Genomic DNA, 18,394 nt, shown 5'->3' on the forward strand with positions numbered 1-18,394 from the left:
TCCAAAACACACACACAGATCAATTATTCACGAGAAAACATCAAAGCCATTTAAATTCTCTTACCAAATGACAAGCGGCGTATTTTCTTTCAGCAAAGTTCAATTAAGAACAAATCATGTTGGGATAAATCCTTTGGATTAACACCTAGCTGAGCAGTGGCTGTTCTGAATAATAATAAAAGCTACAAACAGCAGGGTCTCCATCCTCTGGACTATGACACATAGAATGGAGACCCCGCTGTTTGTAGCTTTTATTATTATTATCTTATTATCTATAACTAGACAGACAGAACAGAAAAAAATTCAGCATTCAGGCAAAAAGGATTACCTATACATGAAGGAAGAGGGTTGTCCCACGCTCTTCTTTCACCAGTCATGCACTTTAGCATGCCAAAGCCGTGCAGAGTGTAACCTTGGTCACAGCCAAACGTGATGGCACCTCCAGCAAAGTGACCCTGGTCACTGATTTTGAAGCCAAACTGTGGCACACCTGGATCGTCACAGTGGGACAGCTCAAAACCTAGACAAGAAAGAAGAAGAATGGCATAGGGTGGTGATAAGAACCAACACATTAATGTAACACAGTACTATGTAACAAAGTCTACTGTCATTCGATGAACCAGTACTCATTTATCTATACTCTAAAGAGGTATGGATTTAGCTTTGAGTATCGATTTCCCGTTGGGCACAGATGAGGGTTCATAGTCCTATTATATTACCAGCAATAAAAGATTTCCTTTGGACAGAGACCATAATTAGGCATTCATAATTAAATGTTCAATTGAGTGTGGGCATTTGCTATGACTGAGAAACAGCCTATCCACTTGGAACGCTTGGGGAGAGGAAATTAAACAAGCCACAAACAAGAAAATGTGATAAATCTTTAGCTCAGCATGCTTGAATATGGCCTTCATATGTTGTTCCTCTCTGTACTAAAGTGTTCCGCTATGCAGCAAGAGTGGCTGCACATAAACCCAGCAGTGCTGATTTATGGTCTCGTCTCACCGCGAGGTCCGTGCCCATGCCAGATGTTATGGTAGTATTACAAGTGTCATGCCCAGTATAAATCTCCAGCAGTTACCGCTCACATTTAGGAAATTACCTCAGCACTTTTGGAAGGAGTCATGAAAACATGATAAGATTTCATGTTCTGACAAGATTTAAACTGACCATATCCCACCTTCCCCTTGCCCCCTTGCTGCTCATACATCACTCAGTTCTCCTTACATAAAAAAAAAACCCTTTTCATTTTGGCTCAAATGATTGCACTTGAGAGATACAGCTTACATTGTGCCATTTACCTTGTGTGCATCCATGGATAAGAAAAAATATCACAAATGAAATCCAATTATGTGATACTTAATTACGGGGTATTCTGTAACTCAAAAGGAAGCCTGTAATTAAGCCATTTCTTCACAACTAATTTAGATACAGATGGCAATTTATATAGCCGTTGCAAATGAGCCCACATTCCTGATTAATGTACATTTTCTTTTTTTATTTTTGCAGATCTGTCAGGCTCCGAATCCTCAAACCCTTCACAACTAATGCCAAACTGAATCTTACAGCAAAACTGTTAAAACGTTTCTCTTATATCTATTACCAGTTGTACCTTGCACATTTGGCGCCATTATCATAGAGTGAAAGCTGAAGACATAGGAACTGTGAGTTATCAAAAAAAAAACCTTTTCATTATTATTATTTTCAAACCATTCAAAAGTTTAAAACTGATCAAAACTGAAAACCAGAACTTCATCCTAACTACTCTCTTGAATTCTACATTAGAAAGCTTACTGGTAGACCAAAAGATTTCAGAGATCTCAATGAGCACACAATTGCAGGTGAAAGACAAAAACACTTTAAATTGGATGGCAAAATGCAGTGTCGCCAAAACATTCTCTCTTCACAGTAATAAATTGGAAATGGTTAGCAACAACACACAGTCAGCAAGCCAATTAGGGGGGAGAGAAAACCCCATCTATTATTGCCCCCCCTTACAGCAATGACCGAAACTTTTAATGCGCACATGCACTTGTGGATTTGTACACACACACCCTATGCAGTGCATGCAAATACAAACTGGCAACACACACAAACCGCAAACAGCAGCATAGTGACTTCAAACAGTCCTAACAATAATTCACCTGCTTTAACAAGGTACAGTTAGGCAAGCAAGGACGCTAATTGCAGAAGTGGAGAGCAAAATAAAAGAGAGAAAAAGGACTCACATGGAGAGAGACAGAGGTTGAGAAAGGACAGAAAGAAAAAAGCCAATTTTCCTGCTGGAGTGGAGCAGAAACACCATGCTGTGTTTAATGGATACCCTGACAGTGAAAGATACAGCGAAGCGGGGTGAGGGTCAATTAAAATTTTCTTTCAAATTCTGCTACTTCAAATGCCTGGCTCCCGAAGTGAGGCTAAATTCACTCATTTGGAAAAGCTTTAGGGCCCTCCTCCCCCAGGGAAATGAAATGTGACTTACTGTGGTATATGAGCCGGAAACCTGCAGCCGTCTTCTCGTGGTCAGAGTAGAACTCAAGCCACAGATAGTTGGAAGTGCTGGTAAGGGACAGACCTTGCATCAGCGTGCTCGTGTATGTGCCAAGCAGTGGCGCTGCCCCATCTTTACCGTCATACAGCTAATCGGAGACAGAAAGGAACACGAGGGAGTGTTTTGTTACTTTGATTAAGAATTAAAAATTAATACTGAAGTAAGACAGCAACGATTAAAAAGAAGCTATTAGTGTCATATATCCGATTTTATATGACATCTCTATTGCCAAGCCAATGCCCTAAATAAAATGAGATAATGAAGAAAGGAGCATCCATAATTCATTCCATTGATCTGAGAGTATATCTGTAGAGCTTAGCTAACAAGGCTCGTGACAGATGGTCTGGAAGAATAACTTGTCTTTTTAATTAATACCATTTAAAAGTAGAAATATTTTAACAAATATTCACCAAATATTAAATGTTCTTTATTATTTAACTACTTATTTTCAGGCAGGCAGTTGACTCTTTCCACTGCTTTTCAAGGCTCTTAGAAACATGAGTTTGAAATTGAATCTTTCTTTGATGTTGTGTTTATTTACTTGTTTATTATTTTATGAAAGAATGACTTTAAGTAGAAGCATGCTTCCCTGACTGATATCTGTGAAACAATAAAAAATGAAAAACAAAAGGCTCTGTGTTCTTTCCTCTGAAACGTTACAGAAGGGCTCTGTTTTGTTTTTCCATTTCTTAAAGGTAATCTACCTCTCTGAAAATGTTTTCCACTTTTGAGATATTCCCGAGATGACTGAGTACAAGAGACTATACAGCTGCATTACTAGATGGATACAGATACTAGTCCACAGTGCTTTGGACTAATAACAAAACATCTGCATCTAAAAAATATATATAAATAAATAGTGCACTCCAGCTGTGAGGTGGGAACAACACAGCCACTTTCATTACATGTGTGGTGCTTATCAAATCTGTTAATAATGCCCACGAGCAAATGCTGCTGATGCTGTCACGTGACCTTCAGACGTCTAAGACAAAACAATTCTGCATTTTTTTCCCATGCAATCCTTCTTTTTGCAAATAATAAAAAGTATCAAGACCTTGCTTGCATACTTGAACATCAATTTTTAAAAATGACACAAAACTGAAGTTGCTTATCTACTTTGTGTCAGCAAAGATGAGCGACTGCTTTGCTTACCTTGAGAACATCACCTTGAGCAAGCTCAAAGGTGCTGGCAGTGATGTTGATGCCTTTTCCTGTTTGGACCTGAATGCTGTACACGCACTCATGGCTGTTGTCATAGTTCATTGGATAGTTGGGGGACAAAAGAACTCCCTCATTGTTGGAGACTGTTGAACCGCACTCAGCTGCAAACAAAAAAACCCCAACAACAGACACAATCAGCTACACAGCAATATGACCTGCTTAAACATATTAGGAATACATTCACGAAAATTAATAGACACCATAAAACTGGTTCATTAGCTTTTTCCTAACAAGATAAAAGTATATTTCACACATTCTACTTAAATGAGAAAGTGTACATCCCTTTTTATTACCTTACCTCGTGAAAATCATTTTTTAACTGAGACAGACACATTATGAAACATAGATTAGACTATTAAATAATTAATATTTAATGTAACAACATTCACTTGCCTTGCTGCCTGGGCTAAATAGCAGAAAATTACTTAACCACAATTAACTTGTACAGAAAAAAAAGTCCAGACTTTCAAAGACAGGGACATCAGAACATGGCATTTATCATGCAACAAATGCACTGATACTTTTAGTCTGTAAGTCTGACACAAGACCAGGTCAATGTCAAAAACATGCTAGGTACACTATCACAATGACTAAATCCCTACAGTAACCTTTTGAAATGTGAATGTAACTGACCTGCCTTTAAGCCTTCATGAGTGAAAAGGACATCTCCCTAGATAGTTTAACCCAGCAGCTCACGTCAGTTAATCACAGGTCTATCCTTTTAACTGTAGTCTACTTACATAAATCCAATTCTGCTGGGTTCTTAAATGTCAAATAAGAAAGTTTACATCTGTGTTGAATACATTTTAAAAGCTGACACTGGCTAGTTGCATAAACACATACATAAACAAGAACGGAAACAGAATAAAAGCAGTTGACCACGTACCCACACACCTTGGCAGAGGGGCACTCCACATGCGGCGCCCACCTCCCAGGCACACGATCTCCCTCGCCCCCTGCAGACGATAGCCCGTATTGCAGTAGAACGACAAAGAGTCGCCAATGCCAAACTTGGAGCCCGTGTGCCAGCCGTACCGAGGCGTTCCAGGGTCCTCGCAAGGTTCAAGATCATACTCTGCAAATAAGACAACAAAAATTTATTACGAATCCTCTATCTATTGCTTCTTTTGAAAATAACTCCCAGTCTTCTTGTTTGCTTCCATCAAAAAAGACGACATGTTCAGGCAAAGCAGCACTGTAGTTTGTGGGGATTACCTGTCTTGCTCAAGGAATCTTCATCAGGCTGGGAAGCCAAACGTTTGATTCCAGGTTGTCGGGATAAAGAATGAGCTCTCTAAAAACTAGGCCACTCTCAGTGAAATATTTTTACACATGGGGCTGCTGGTGGCCTTATAATTTGAGAAAATGCAGCCCAGGAGTAGGAGGAAAAAGGTCTTACTCCCATCAGCATTTCTCTCACGGTCTGTATCTGGCAGTATGCAGAACTATACGGAGCCTATTGATTTCAGCACCGCAAAACATTAAAGCAGCAATCAAGTGTAGGATGTAGAATGATGGCCTTGGCAGACGTTCATTAAAGGTCATAAAAGGTTAAAAAACGAATTCTAATAATGAACTATATAGATGCTAATTGCAGAGCATGAAAGAAGACAAAAATATATTCACAAATCATGTTTCATGAATATTCATGGATTCATAAGATATGTCTCACTTCAGTGAACAGCAGGCAAACATTTAACCCGGATGCTCATGAAACAAGGCTTCTCTACCTTGCTATTCTCTCTGTGTGTCACTCTCCTCTCTCACTCTTTATCCGACCTTCTCTATGAGCCCTGCACACTCAGCATCACCATCTGTCTCATCTCCTTTCTGTCCCTTTATCTAGCTCTCTAAACCGTGTATCTACGGCTGTTTAATTCTCCATTTCTTACCATCGATATGGGGGGCCCATTATTTCTGTACACACCTCCTTCTCCTTCTGCCGTCTTCAGTCCTCGGGAGACTGGCCCACATGCAATGCTTTGATGATCATTCTCCTCACGATCAGACACCCTCTACCTGCATGACCCTGTTGTCTCTTAATTATCCTTCTCTGACTGACACAGGCCTGAGGCATGGTCTGTCTTAAGCCTGCTGACCGACAAATCACTCCTTATGCTACTTTATGCACGCTTTAGAGAGGCTTAGTGCTTTTGATCTCATCAATGAAAGAACTGTCTCTTTCCACGTGCCTGTGACTGCTTTTCACTTTTGCTTTCTACCCCTCGTTTTAATTACCCTTAGTCCTCTTTTCTACCTCCTCCACACAACCCTCCATCCTCTGCTAAAACCTTTCCTGCCCTACCACAACTCCCACCTCCATTCCTTCTACAGACATAGCCCACATATGGACTCATACCTGAGAACGAAATGTTGAATCCCTGCAGCGATATGGAGAAGTCAGAAATAAAGCGTAGCTGGGCCTTGAAGTTCCCATACAGACCAGCATTAATTGGTGCAGGCCTCTCAGAGCCAGTCAGGCGAGCGAGTGGCTGAGCGAAGCTGCCGTTTTCTGTTATCAGAAGGTAGTCATGGTGATCCTCCAGGTGGAAGGAGTGAAAAGTGAATTGGACACCTTGGAGGAGAAAATAGGAAAGTCCAGTGATAGAGGTTTCCAGGAATATATAAAGAATAACTGAAAGGAACAGTGTCATTCATAAATTCATGGTAACATGCATATTTCATGTTCATACTGACTGACAGTACTGTGTAAAAGTCTTCAGCCACCCCCATTTCTTTAGAGTTTGCTAGGAAAATGGGAAATGGGCTTGATGATTTATTGAAACATGCAAAAAAAAAAAAAAAAAAAACCATTGGAAAGATAAAAATAGAGCTTGAATGTTTTTGATAGGTTTGTAGCTTGAACCTATTCGCTGGAACGTTGAAGACAATATAATTACACCGCAAGCAAGACACGAAGTAGGCAAAGTTTTTCATGTTTCTCGTGCACGGGAGAGAACCGGACAGACGCCGTTCCTTCGCTTGACCCCAGTTGCTCTCGACCGCTCCCCCGTAACACTGCTTTTTTATTGAGGTTACATGAATATGCATAGGTTCATTAACATATGACGTCTACATACAAACAAAGAGTACCGTGTGTGTGTGTGTGTGTGTGTTGCTGATCAAAGGGTCATATAACATAAAAGCACACAAGCAAACATCCTTGGTCAGGAAGAGGGTAGTCTCACCCTAGATAACACGGTGAGGAAGTCCAGCATTTAAAGCACTTAGACTAGAACAGACGTAGCTACGTTTATCCTACCATAAAACAATAAGACAAGGTACGACCTCTCTCGTGCTCCCAGAGTGCTCTCTAATACACACAAAGTTTGCAGACTATCACTACACAATTGATTATACACCTCTAAGAATATATGGTTAAATATTTCTAAGCATAAATGACAATCAACAATACAAAATCTAACAGTTTTCAACAAAGCCTGAACTCTATTAATCAGTATCATCAATAACAGTTCTGCAGGCTTCTGGAAGGTCATTCAGAGCTCTTCTTTGGATGTCAGGTGGATGAAAATCTGTTGCTCTGTTTCTGTTTTTATAATTCATCAGTTCTGTCAAGATCCCCAAGACCGCTGTCTGAAATGCAGCCCCATACAATGACCAAGCCTTCATCATGTTGTACAAATAGCTGAAGAAACTCACTGTTGACACTCACTGATGATTTGACCCAAACATTTCGAATTTGAATTCATTATTTCATACCTTTCGGACCTCTTGCTAGTCCAGTTTTTGTGTAATTTGGCATACCTGTGCAGTAAACAGTAGAGTGATTATCTAAAGATCTAGATGCATCTATCAGATTCTGCCAGGTCTTTGATGGATTTTTCCCCCCTTTTCTTTATGACATGAATTTCAGATATGGTATCTGTATCATGATTCAGTCAATTTCCAAAGAAAAAACTTTGAAAAATCTTCAGAAAAGGAGAACTGTTGCTCATTGGAGCACTGACTGATTGGATATAAAATATAAAATATAAAGAAACTAGTGGCCGTTCAAGACTCCTGCACAGTGCTGCATAAGGTTAAGAATTAATGTTGTTGTTTAAATTTAAGGAAATGGGCTAAATTTGAATGCAGTCACCTCAAAATGAACCTGGTAAAACAAAGACTTGTCTTCTAGCTTGCCAGTGAAAGATTTTCCCAAGAAAAGAGCATAACTAATGATTGACAGTCAATGAAGCAAACAGAATCTATAAATTGTTTTCAGGTTGGTGAAGATGATGTTTTCCATCAATAAAATGCAACTGAAATTTTAAGCAAGTAAACAAGGCCTATATAAACAGTATATTTCCATTTTATCACACTGTAACTCAGACCCAATAACAACATCTTCATTCTATCCATGATGGCCACTTGGCTGCTTTTCAGCACCATCAGTGATGGCATTTCAATGCCATCTGTTGAATCTGTTGGAATATGACTCTATAATGTCCTCCACAATGCTTGGCTCACTTAATAAAGAAAGCCCCAAATGGCTCTAGAATAAATAACAAAATGAAATGATTGATTGTCTTCTGTAAAACGCCAATTATATTACAGAGCATGAAGGCAAATGACCAATTAATCAAGAGCCAATCTTGTGAGGAGACTTTCTAATATTGTAATACAGTCTGTACACGTGCTGGTTAATAAAAAGTGGCTAGTTGCATAACTACTACCTCTGAAGTGGAATTTCTTGCTGATTGCCCAAAGGTAAAAGCATACAATACAGCGATTAAAGAGCAGAGAAAATAATCCCAGGAGATTTTGTGTATGTTGTGATGAATTTGGAGGCTGTGGTGAACAAGTCATCCAATCTCAATAGCCAAAACAGGTGAGCTGACGGGTGACTGGTTGGCTCAAATATGGCCTGAGAAGCAAGTCAAAAGTTCAAATCCTGTCCAGGGACCATTTAGACTTTCTCTTTTTCATGTTCTGTCTATTTGCTAGTATTTGCTATATATATATATATATATATACACTCAACAAAAATATAAACGCAACACCTTTGTTACTGCTCCCATTCCCCATGGGATGGACGTAGAGACCTAAAATTCATTCCAGATACACAATATAACCATCCCTCCCAAACAGTGGTCACAAATCAGTCCAAATGTGTGGTAGTGGGCACATCTGCCATATTGAGATAATCCATCCCACCTCACAGGTGTGCCACATCAGGATGCTGATCTGACATCATGAGTAGTGCACAGGTGTACCTCAGACTGCCCACAACAAAAGGCCACCCTGGAATGTGCAGTTTTTTGCGCTATTGGGGGTCTGGGGACCCAGAACCGGTCAGTATCTGGTGTGACCACCATTTGCCTCATGCAGTGCAACACATCGTCGCATGGAGTCTATCAGATTGTCAATTGTGGCCTGTGGAATGTTGGTCCACTCCACTTCAATGGCTGTGCGAGGTTGTTGGATATTCGTGGGAACTGGTACACGCTGTCGTATACGCCGGTCAAGCACATCCCGAACATGCTCAATGGGTGACATGTCCGGTGAGTATGCTGGCCATGCAAGAACTGGGACATTCTCAGCTGCCATCTGCCCTGAACAATGTGAACCATGATTCATCCGTGAAGCGCACACCTCTCCAACGTGCCAGACGCCATCGAATGTGAGCATTTGCCCACACAAGTCTGTTACGGCGACGAGCTGGAGTCAGGTCAAGACCCCGATGAGGACGACGGGCATGCAGTTGAGCGTCCCTGAGACGGTTTCTGACAGTTTGTGCAGAAATTGTTTGGTTGTGCAAACCAATTGTTCCAGCAGCTGTCTGGGTGGCTGGTCTCAGACGATCTTGGAGGTGAACCTGCTGGATGTGGAGGTCCTGGGCTGGTGTGGTTACACGAGGTCTGCGGTTGTGAGGCCGGTTGAATGTGCTGCCATATTCTCTGAAACACCTGTGGAGACGGCTTATGGTTGAGAAATGAACATTCAATGCACGGGCGACAGATCTGGTTGACATTCCTGCTGTCAGCATGCCAATTGCACGCTCCCTCATTGCTTGTGGCATCTGTGGCATTTTGCTGTGAGACAAAACTGCACATTCCAGGGTGGCCTTTTGTTGTGGGCAGTCTGAGGTACACCTGTGCACTACTCATGATGTCAGATCAGCATCCTGATGTGGCACACCTGTGAGGTGGGATGGATTATCTCAATATGGCAGATGTGCCCACTACCACACATTTGGACTGATTTGTGACCACTGTTTGGGAGGGATGGTTATATTGTGTATCTGGAATGAATTTTAGGTCTCTACGTCCATCCCATGGGGAATGGGAGCAGTAACAAAGGTGTTGCGTTTATATTTTTGTTGAGTGTATATGTATATGCAGAGGTGGGACCAAGTCATTGTTTTGCAAGTCTCAAGTAAGTCTCAAGTCTTTATCCTCAAGTCTCAAGTCAAGTCTCAAGTAATATCAGGCAAGTCAGAGTCGAGTCTCAAGTCACTGGTGTAAAAGTCCGAGTCAAGTCACAAGTCTGAAACTTTGAATTTCAAGTCCTTTCGAGTCTTTAAAAAAAACAAACGAAAAAATAATGTTGCAGTTATATGCTAAATGTAAATATTAGACCATGTAATTTTTAAATCTGTGTTTTTCTCAACACATGACAAAATAGTGAACTTAGAAAATATACACAAATTGTGAAATTGCACCTCTTTAAAATGCAGCTCAATTAAACCTAGCTCCAAGAATAATTTTCACCGACAGTTCTGAGATAAGCTGCATGTTATTCTTGGATGCGGTTGTAGGACCAGCTTTAAAATCGCATGACAAAAATATCATACACATTAAAAAAAACTGTATCACCAACGTAGCCTGGACAACATTTGCTAGTTAGATGAAGTCAGCTATCTCATCGTAGCATATTTATATGCATATTTATAATTATACGGTTCTTGGAGTGAGTGCATACACTCATGAAGTTTAGTAACTTCAGGTCACTGCAACAAGCCCAGGTACAGTTTACCGACGGATGGGTGCAGGACCTTGAAATGCACCGTGTAGAACGAAAGACCATCGTACATATCATAAGTTTACCAGTCTCACAAATTGTTGTCATAAATACACATTCCTTAACCGTTTATTAATAGGACCTTTGAGCTCAACGGTAATTAATTAGTAGTGGAAATAATTTCTGGTAGCATCACAGAAATGTAGCAGTGACAATAATATTGTATGCTGTAATCGTACTGGGCAATTAGTGATACAAAAAACCTGTTTTATCCTGTGAATAAAAGTATATGTTTTTGTCAATGTACCATAATAACAGAAGCGAAATGCAATATTGTGTCAGGACAATTCACTATTTATGCACAATAAATAAAGGAGCATAGCGCGACAATTTCTGTTCTTGCTTGTAACCTATATCACCAATTATGTTATGAAAATGACGTATTAACTACTAAAAAACACTGACCTTCGTGTAAATGCTTGGAGCAGACTAACCTGTGAGCTGGAGTGTTCTGGGACGTTATATTTGGTCTTTGAATGGCTGCAATCCAGGCCATCCGTCGCGTCTTTGTTACTTCGGAAACATGAACAATTTCTCTTCAACGACGTAATCCGATAACAACCGATCTCTTTACCCGTCGGCTTCCCGTGGCTGTCATGCGACCGGCTATTGCAGTTAATAATACAACAGCTTCTTGCCATTTTTGTGTTTCTTTTTATCGCTGTGTGACTGATTTTAATTGAAAGCCTGCGTGCGCTAGTACCGCTTGCCACGAGTTCCCAGAATCCTTTGCGGTTCTACCCGTGAATGACGTCACATTTTCAATCTCTATATAATATGCATGTTAAATTTTATATTTGGGGTAAAATATCAAGTCTTTTCAAGTAAACCGGTTCAAGTCCAATTCAAGTCCCAAGTCATTGGTGTAAAAGTCCAAGTCAAGTCACAAGTCTTACAACATTTTTTCAAGTCAAGTCTAAAGTCATAAAATTAATGACTCGAGTCTGACTCGAGTCCAAGTCATGTGACTCGAGTCCACACCTCTGTGTATATGTATTAGGGGTGCAACAATACTCGTATTGATATTGAACCGTTCGATACAGTGCTTTCGGTTCGGTACGCATATGTATCAAACAATACAAAATTTTTAATTTATTTTATCAACTTTCCCTCTAACGATGCTGTCTGTGTTGAGCGTTCAGTGGCTCTGCGCTCGACAGTGCAGCCTAGACGGAGTAGTCGAACACAGATTCACTGAGCGCAGGGCAAGCTAGCGAGACAGAAGTTAAGCTCTCCTTGCAACACGGCAAATTGAACCTCACCCACCCTCATTCAGATCATGACACCAAAGTATCAAACCGAACCGTGAATTTTGTGTATCGTTGCACCCCTAATACGTATGTGTGTGTGTATATATATATATATATATATATATATATATATATATATATATATATATATATATAGAGAGAGAGAGAGAGAGAGAGAGATGTGAATCATAGTCTCTGTGGAAGCAAAATTGATTCATTTTACTTTTAGAGCTCACTTCTGTTTCTGTTCAAATATACTGCTCTATAATGTTAATGACATGATTCACCGTTTTCAGTTTTACCAAAATGATGACACTTATGTGTAATTTAAAGGAATTTATTCACACAAATGCTACAGGTCACTCAAGTATAACTACAGTATGTTGTAATAAGAGGTTGCACTAACACCCTGTGGGGACTCTACTATATTGGCGCGCAATGTAGGAATACAGACGCGCAAAATTCAATCTAACTGCCCAAGCTTCTGAGACTCCGATCTCTTAAAAACATACACAATCTACTGATTTAATCACATGATTAAGATGAGATGATATTTGTAAGAGTTTTCAGTTTCACGTTTTCTTCCTTTTTGATTGATATCGATATTGACTGTCTGTAGTATTTTGTTTTTGTTTGTTTTGTTTTTTGAATAACTTATTGTGAGATATTAGAACTGGTGCCAAGTGGAGCTATAATCAGTCAGTTAGTTGGAGGTATTCATTATTTCTCGATGTTATTAGTTTGGACTTGTGGGTGCAGTTAAGTATGATGAATCCAGTTATTGCTGAGAGTTAAAAGACCCATGTAAGAAATTAAAAAGATAATGCTGATAAAAAAAAATTAATGCTATAAACATCACAAAGAAATAACAGAGAAAAATAGAGTTATCCAGGGAAGGATTACATGATGTCAGTGGGTAAAGCCCTAAATTACTGGATTCAGTCTCCCTATATGAGTTACACACAGAGATAAACCTATAAACTTGCCATCCAGGGCTTACTAGATTGAAATACATGGACTTTAATTGCATCAATATTATATGGCAAAGAGAGAAATGACATGAACAGTTAAACACTGATTTAAATGAAATAATATGATTTTATGGTGTTAAACTCCAAGAACAGCGAGATAGGTAACTCAAAAGAAAATAAAGGTACGACAACAGGACTGACTTTCAAAAGGCCATTTGGGAATGGATAATAGGAAACACTATGGGCAAATGTGATGATACGGCTAGAGCATTGTGATAAGTTCAGTGTGCTTTTCAAATAATAATGAATGGCACACTGATAATTGACAGTGAGTGCTGTGATAACAGAATTAAAGTAATAAAACAAAGAGCGACTAGTGAATAAAACTGAGATACAAGATTTGCTTCAGCAGGTGTTCTGCTTAAAAGTTGAAGCTGTTCATAAAAAAAAGTATCAGAAGAATGTAAGATCCTGTTCTTCACACTAAGGACCAATGCACACGGCACATACCTTTTTTGAACTAGAGGATGTGCCCACTGTCACATCAGCAAGCATCAGCAATGGTAGCTATCATAGTAAATTGTTTATTTATAAAGTATGTTACTGCCTAGTAACAGAGAGAAGATCACAAAAAGCAACTTCACACTCAGGAATGTACATCCCTGCATTCCCAGGCATTCAATCGCAAAGTTCAAAGTATACTGGACAAATAGTTTCTAAAATATGAGAATACAAGTCTCTATCGCGCGCACGCACGCACGCACGCACGCACACACACACACACACACACACACACACACACACACACACACACACACACACACACACACACACACACTTCTTGAATAGAAGAGCTGCTATACAGGAAGGAACGAAATGAGCTGAACAATTTAATATAGACTCAAAAAGAGCAGTGAATGAACACTACATTGTGTAATATTTCTACTTATATTCTGGGTTACCACATACTCTGCATATCCAATCCAGTGGATATATTATTAGTTGACCTTCCTGATTCAACCCCACCAAAGGATTTGTGTTTCCCTTCAGTAGCGAACCCAAATGCGTAAACCATTACACTGTGGAGCTACCACTCATGGCCTGGCTACCATCCAATAATAAAAGCCCTGCATTTAAATGATCTTTGCCTGATTAAATGTACATGTTGCACTCTTTTCAGTTTATAATAATAAATCACTTTTATATCTCTAGAACCTTTTTGAGGAGGGGGAGATGTGTCCTTTTAATTTATTGTTACATAATTTGGTCATTGTTGAGAATACTAAATATGCGACTCACTGTAGAAAGGACTAGATAAATAAAAACTGTTATATATAAAATCGCCGTCTGAACCCACTGGGAAAGAGGGTGTGGTATGTGTATCTTCCTCCAGCTTGGAAGGTGGAGTGTTTGGGGCATCTTAGCTGTTCCTAACAGCTTGCATGCAAATATATAGATGCATTCTCCTACCTTTTCCATGGCTGACTTCTACAGTCCATGTGCAATTTAGAGAGTTAGGATACAGCTCAGGGTAGCCAGGTGATAAGATGATCCCTCCAGGTCCCCTGATATCACCACCACATGATGCTGAATGGAACAAGAAGATAATGAAAGATAACTGTTGCTGGAAAAAAAGGGTAAATTGTAAATGAACCAATAAATCCTTCACCTGAAGACAGAGGGGAGGTTAAGATGAATAATGCATTTGAGTCATATCACATCCTGTCCTGCTATTTTTATTTGCACCTGTAAATCTGCCACATGTGTGCACTCCAAACCAGCCCTAGTGCCTAACATGGCAATACATTATTCATACATTTAGCTATCCACCCAGATTTTCTTAATTCATGGTATCTTAAACTGAAAGAAATTGTTACAAAACATGATCATCTATTTAGTTAAAACACAAAATAACTTACAAGCATATTCAGAGGATTATCATATTCATCTGGATTTAGAATCATTGTCACTTCAAGGTAGAAATTGATCTTTAAGAGACACAGTTACCATTCAACTCATTTTCAGTCAGGTATAATCTAGTTGTACCGATGTAGAGGAAATGAAGAAGAGAAAGGGACAACGCATGTCACGCATGTGGATCAGTGGGGTAAGGATTAATGTGTCTAAAGGTTAACTGGTGTAATTGAACACTGTTAAAGCCTGTAACCTTTTTCTCATGCTGTCATTAGATTTTGTCATTTCACATAAAGGGCAGAGCTTTTTTGAACTCAGCATTAATGAAATGTGACAAGATTTGTGGGTTTTTTCCTTCTTGCATCTGCCTATGACCTACGGGTGGTTTTGCAACCAAGCTCATGAATAGTTTCCTCAAAACAGTTAGAGTTGACAAATATTAGAAGTAGGACTGTTGTGAGTGTACACATTTTTAAAGTAATGGATGTCAGATGATATTTTGGAGGATAACTGGGATGCCTTGGGCTCCGCAGCTGTACACACCCACCCCCTACTCGAAACCTCTCTCCTTCCACCCACAGGCCTTCCAGCGAACACAACACATCAAGGCCTGAATCCTTACCCACTGACTAAATTACATCAAATATTTTATTAATGAGCCAAAATTACATAAAGTCATTAAAAGTGGATGAGTATGCTTGGAAAACGATCTACTTCAGAGGCTCCATAGGCAGAGAGCCAATGCATTTGGCACCAGTCTGGCACATACCTTGGCAAAAATATGCTCCCAGATATAAAATTAGTTTCAGAACAAGCACTGGTGTGAAACTATAGTGTGGTACTGAGTCATATGTGCAGCATGCCAAACGTTGCATGTATTTTACTTGTTATTTTGTTTCTGCTGAGTGATCCGTGACCATTTTCACAAATGTTCTTCAGGTGTGATACTAATGTAAACAGCACAAGAAGCAACATTGCTCAAATACAGCCCAGGGCATTATTTGGCCTATCAAATCTATCAAATCAAATCCATCTATACATCCTGCACCCCATGTTCTGATGTGAGGCAAAATTTGTCTTCCATATCACTTGATTTCCAACACCTCAGTAAGTTTTTCAGTAAAGCACTAGAGGCACTGTGTTTTATGAATAAAAGGCAGCACCTTTTTTATTTGTCAAACCTACTATGTGCTAAATGTTGCTACACCCATTGCTGGGTCTTTACCTTTTGTCAGAGTGCATCTTTTTTTTAGGACTAAGAAGAATCAAAGGAACATAATTGCCATTGTAGAGTTTGTGCCATCTACTGGTGGCAATATCCTTTAAGTACTGCGATTAAAAACTGTCAGTACATACTGTAAGTCAAAGAAATTACATCCTATTAAATGTATGTTAAATATTCACTGAAATATTTAATTAAGGAATGCATACATACCATCACAAGTGGGCAGTGGGTGGCTCCAAAAGTGGTTCTTCTCGCAAACTAGAGGCTCCTCGTGGCTCAGTCTATATCCTGGGTCACACTGGAAGGTCACAGTTGAGCCGATGGACAGGTCGTGGCTTAACCGCAAGCCATTCACTGGGATACCAGGATCCATACAGGAGTATGTGTCCAATGTGACCACTGTAGAAATGAAAATGAAGCATTCTCTTTACATTGGTATTTAAAGGAAGTTATGTATGATTTTACCTCATGTAAAATCTGGATCTTCTTCACACAGGTTACAAAGGCTCTAGATGCAGTGTTTAGTGTTGCACTGAGCTATGCATGAACTAGCTGCATGTTTTTGACTCGTGACTGTTATTAAAATAACTGAGCCACACTCTTCACAGTTCTTGTGTGCACGTGTGCACCTGGTATTAAGCAGCATTACTGTAAAAGCGTCGGCTTTTCTATTTTGATACTAAATATAATATGACCTTTACACTCCTGAGGTGGATTGAAGTCACAGCATTCATGAAACATGAAATGCCAATTCTATTTTTGCATTCACTGAAACTTCCGTGTCACATTTTCCCTCTAAAAAAGTGCAGATCAAAGCTTTGATGTTAAAAATCACAGCAACAAAAGGCAGGTGTCAGGTCGCATGCATAATATAGAACGCAAAAAGATTTACTTTGCCTTTCTTTTACTGTTAACTTTAAAGAATCTTCTTATGACAAACAAACGACTCTTCAAACCAGGCTATGTTAGTACACAGTAGAGACTGCAGAAAAATGAACTATTGCATTGACTGCCATAATGCCTAACAGTTTCTTCCTGAATAACCTTGATAGAGCTGTCAGCTTCTTTGATTTTTAAAAAAACAGGGTTTTATCTTCATGCCATTTAGACAGGTACTGTGGGATAGTAAAGGGCAGCAGCTTCATGGGGAGAGCGAATTCAGAGTATGACCTTGGTGAAACTGCGCGTCCACTTCATTTCCTTCTATACTAGTCAGCTACTGGAAGACCACTTGAAGTTTTTATTAAACAAAAGCACATTTGCCTGATAGTTTTACTCCTACAGTGAGCTAGTTTCATCTCTCTTAATTTGCAGTGATGCAAGTTGTAAAGAGATGCCCCCATTTTCCCTGTGATTTCCAGGACCGCCTTTTGGATTTCTTCCAAGTAGGGTTGCTTTTGATGCACTAAAAATATGCTGATTTTAGCCACTGACTGACAGTAGTTGTGTAAGCGGTTGTCAGGCCACTGGCGAGGAAGAATCTTAACATGGAAGGATTAATTTTCTGGAATTATAGAGACAGTTTATTATTTTATGTAAAGTCAAAGTAACAAAGATATAGCTTAAAACAGGCATATGTTCACATGTTACATCTGGTGTCAGTGACTGTGAGCACTGCATGTATTTAAGTACAGCACATACACATGTAATTGCACTCCCTGCAGAGACCTATAGCTCAAAACACAAACACTCAAAGTAAGTCAAATATATAATCTGAAAAGCTTTGTCATAATATAGTTTACCTGTATGACCTGCAGAATTTCCTTGTAGCAATAGGGCAGAGTTGCATGGTGTAAGAAGATTTATAAGCCATAGATAATTGTCATTAATAACTAGTGTGATCCGACCTGTGTGATAACAGAGAGATTGCTATCCTCGTGTAAGCCTCTGTAGGAAGCTTGCTTTGCACTACTTTCATCATACATCATATGAATTTTTCTTTAATATGCAGAGCAGTCATTGATCACTGCTAGCAGTAGCCTCTAGGGTGCAGGTATTTGGTGGGAAAATAATTTCCTTACATCTCCAAGCCCATGGAGTCATGTCAAATATGTTACCGTGTAGTATGTTTTAAATGTTTGTGGCTAAAATAATTGTATAGCATGCTGTAATTTTTATTTAACTGAAGAGGTCGAATTTTCCTAGACATAAAGGGAATGATGTAGTGCTTCTGTGCCTTACTTTATTCACAGGATAACTAACCCTTATTTTGCAGACTAATTTTACAAATGAAGTAGGC

General features: G+C 39.4%; 1 protein-coding gene across 1 annotated transcript in view; it reads right to left on the minus strand.

Moving 5' to 3' along the window:
- LOC309717712 (CUB and sushi domain-containing protein 3-like) overlaps positions 1-18,394 on the minus strand; it is a 245,739-nt gene that overhangs the window by 120,444 nt on the left and 106,901 nt on the right. Inside the window, 7 exon segments of the mRNA XM_082552492.1 lie at positions 329-520; positions 2,483-2,639; positions 3,704-3,873; positions 4,659-4,847; positions 6,132-6,347; positions 14,487-14,603; positions 16,366-16,554. Coding sequence (XP_082408618.1) covers positions 329-520; positions 2,483-2,639; positions 3,704-3,873; positions 4,659-4,847; positions 6,132-6,347; positions 14,487-14,603; positions 16,366-16,554 — 1,230 coding nt within the window.

The sequence above is a fragment of the Aulonocara stuartgranti genome (assembly GCF_965226115.1).
Source record: "Aulonocara stuartgranti genome assembly, chromosome: 11".
In the NCBI taxonomy this organism is placed as follows: Eukaryota; Metazoa; Chordata; class Actinopteri; order Cichliformes; family Cichlidae; genus Aulonocara; species Aulonocara stuartgranti.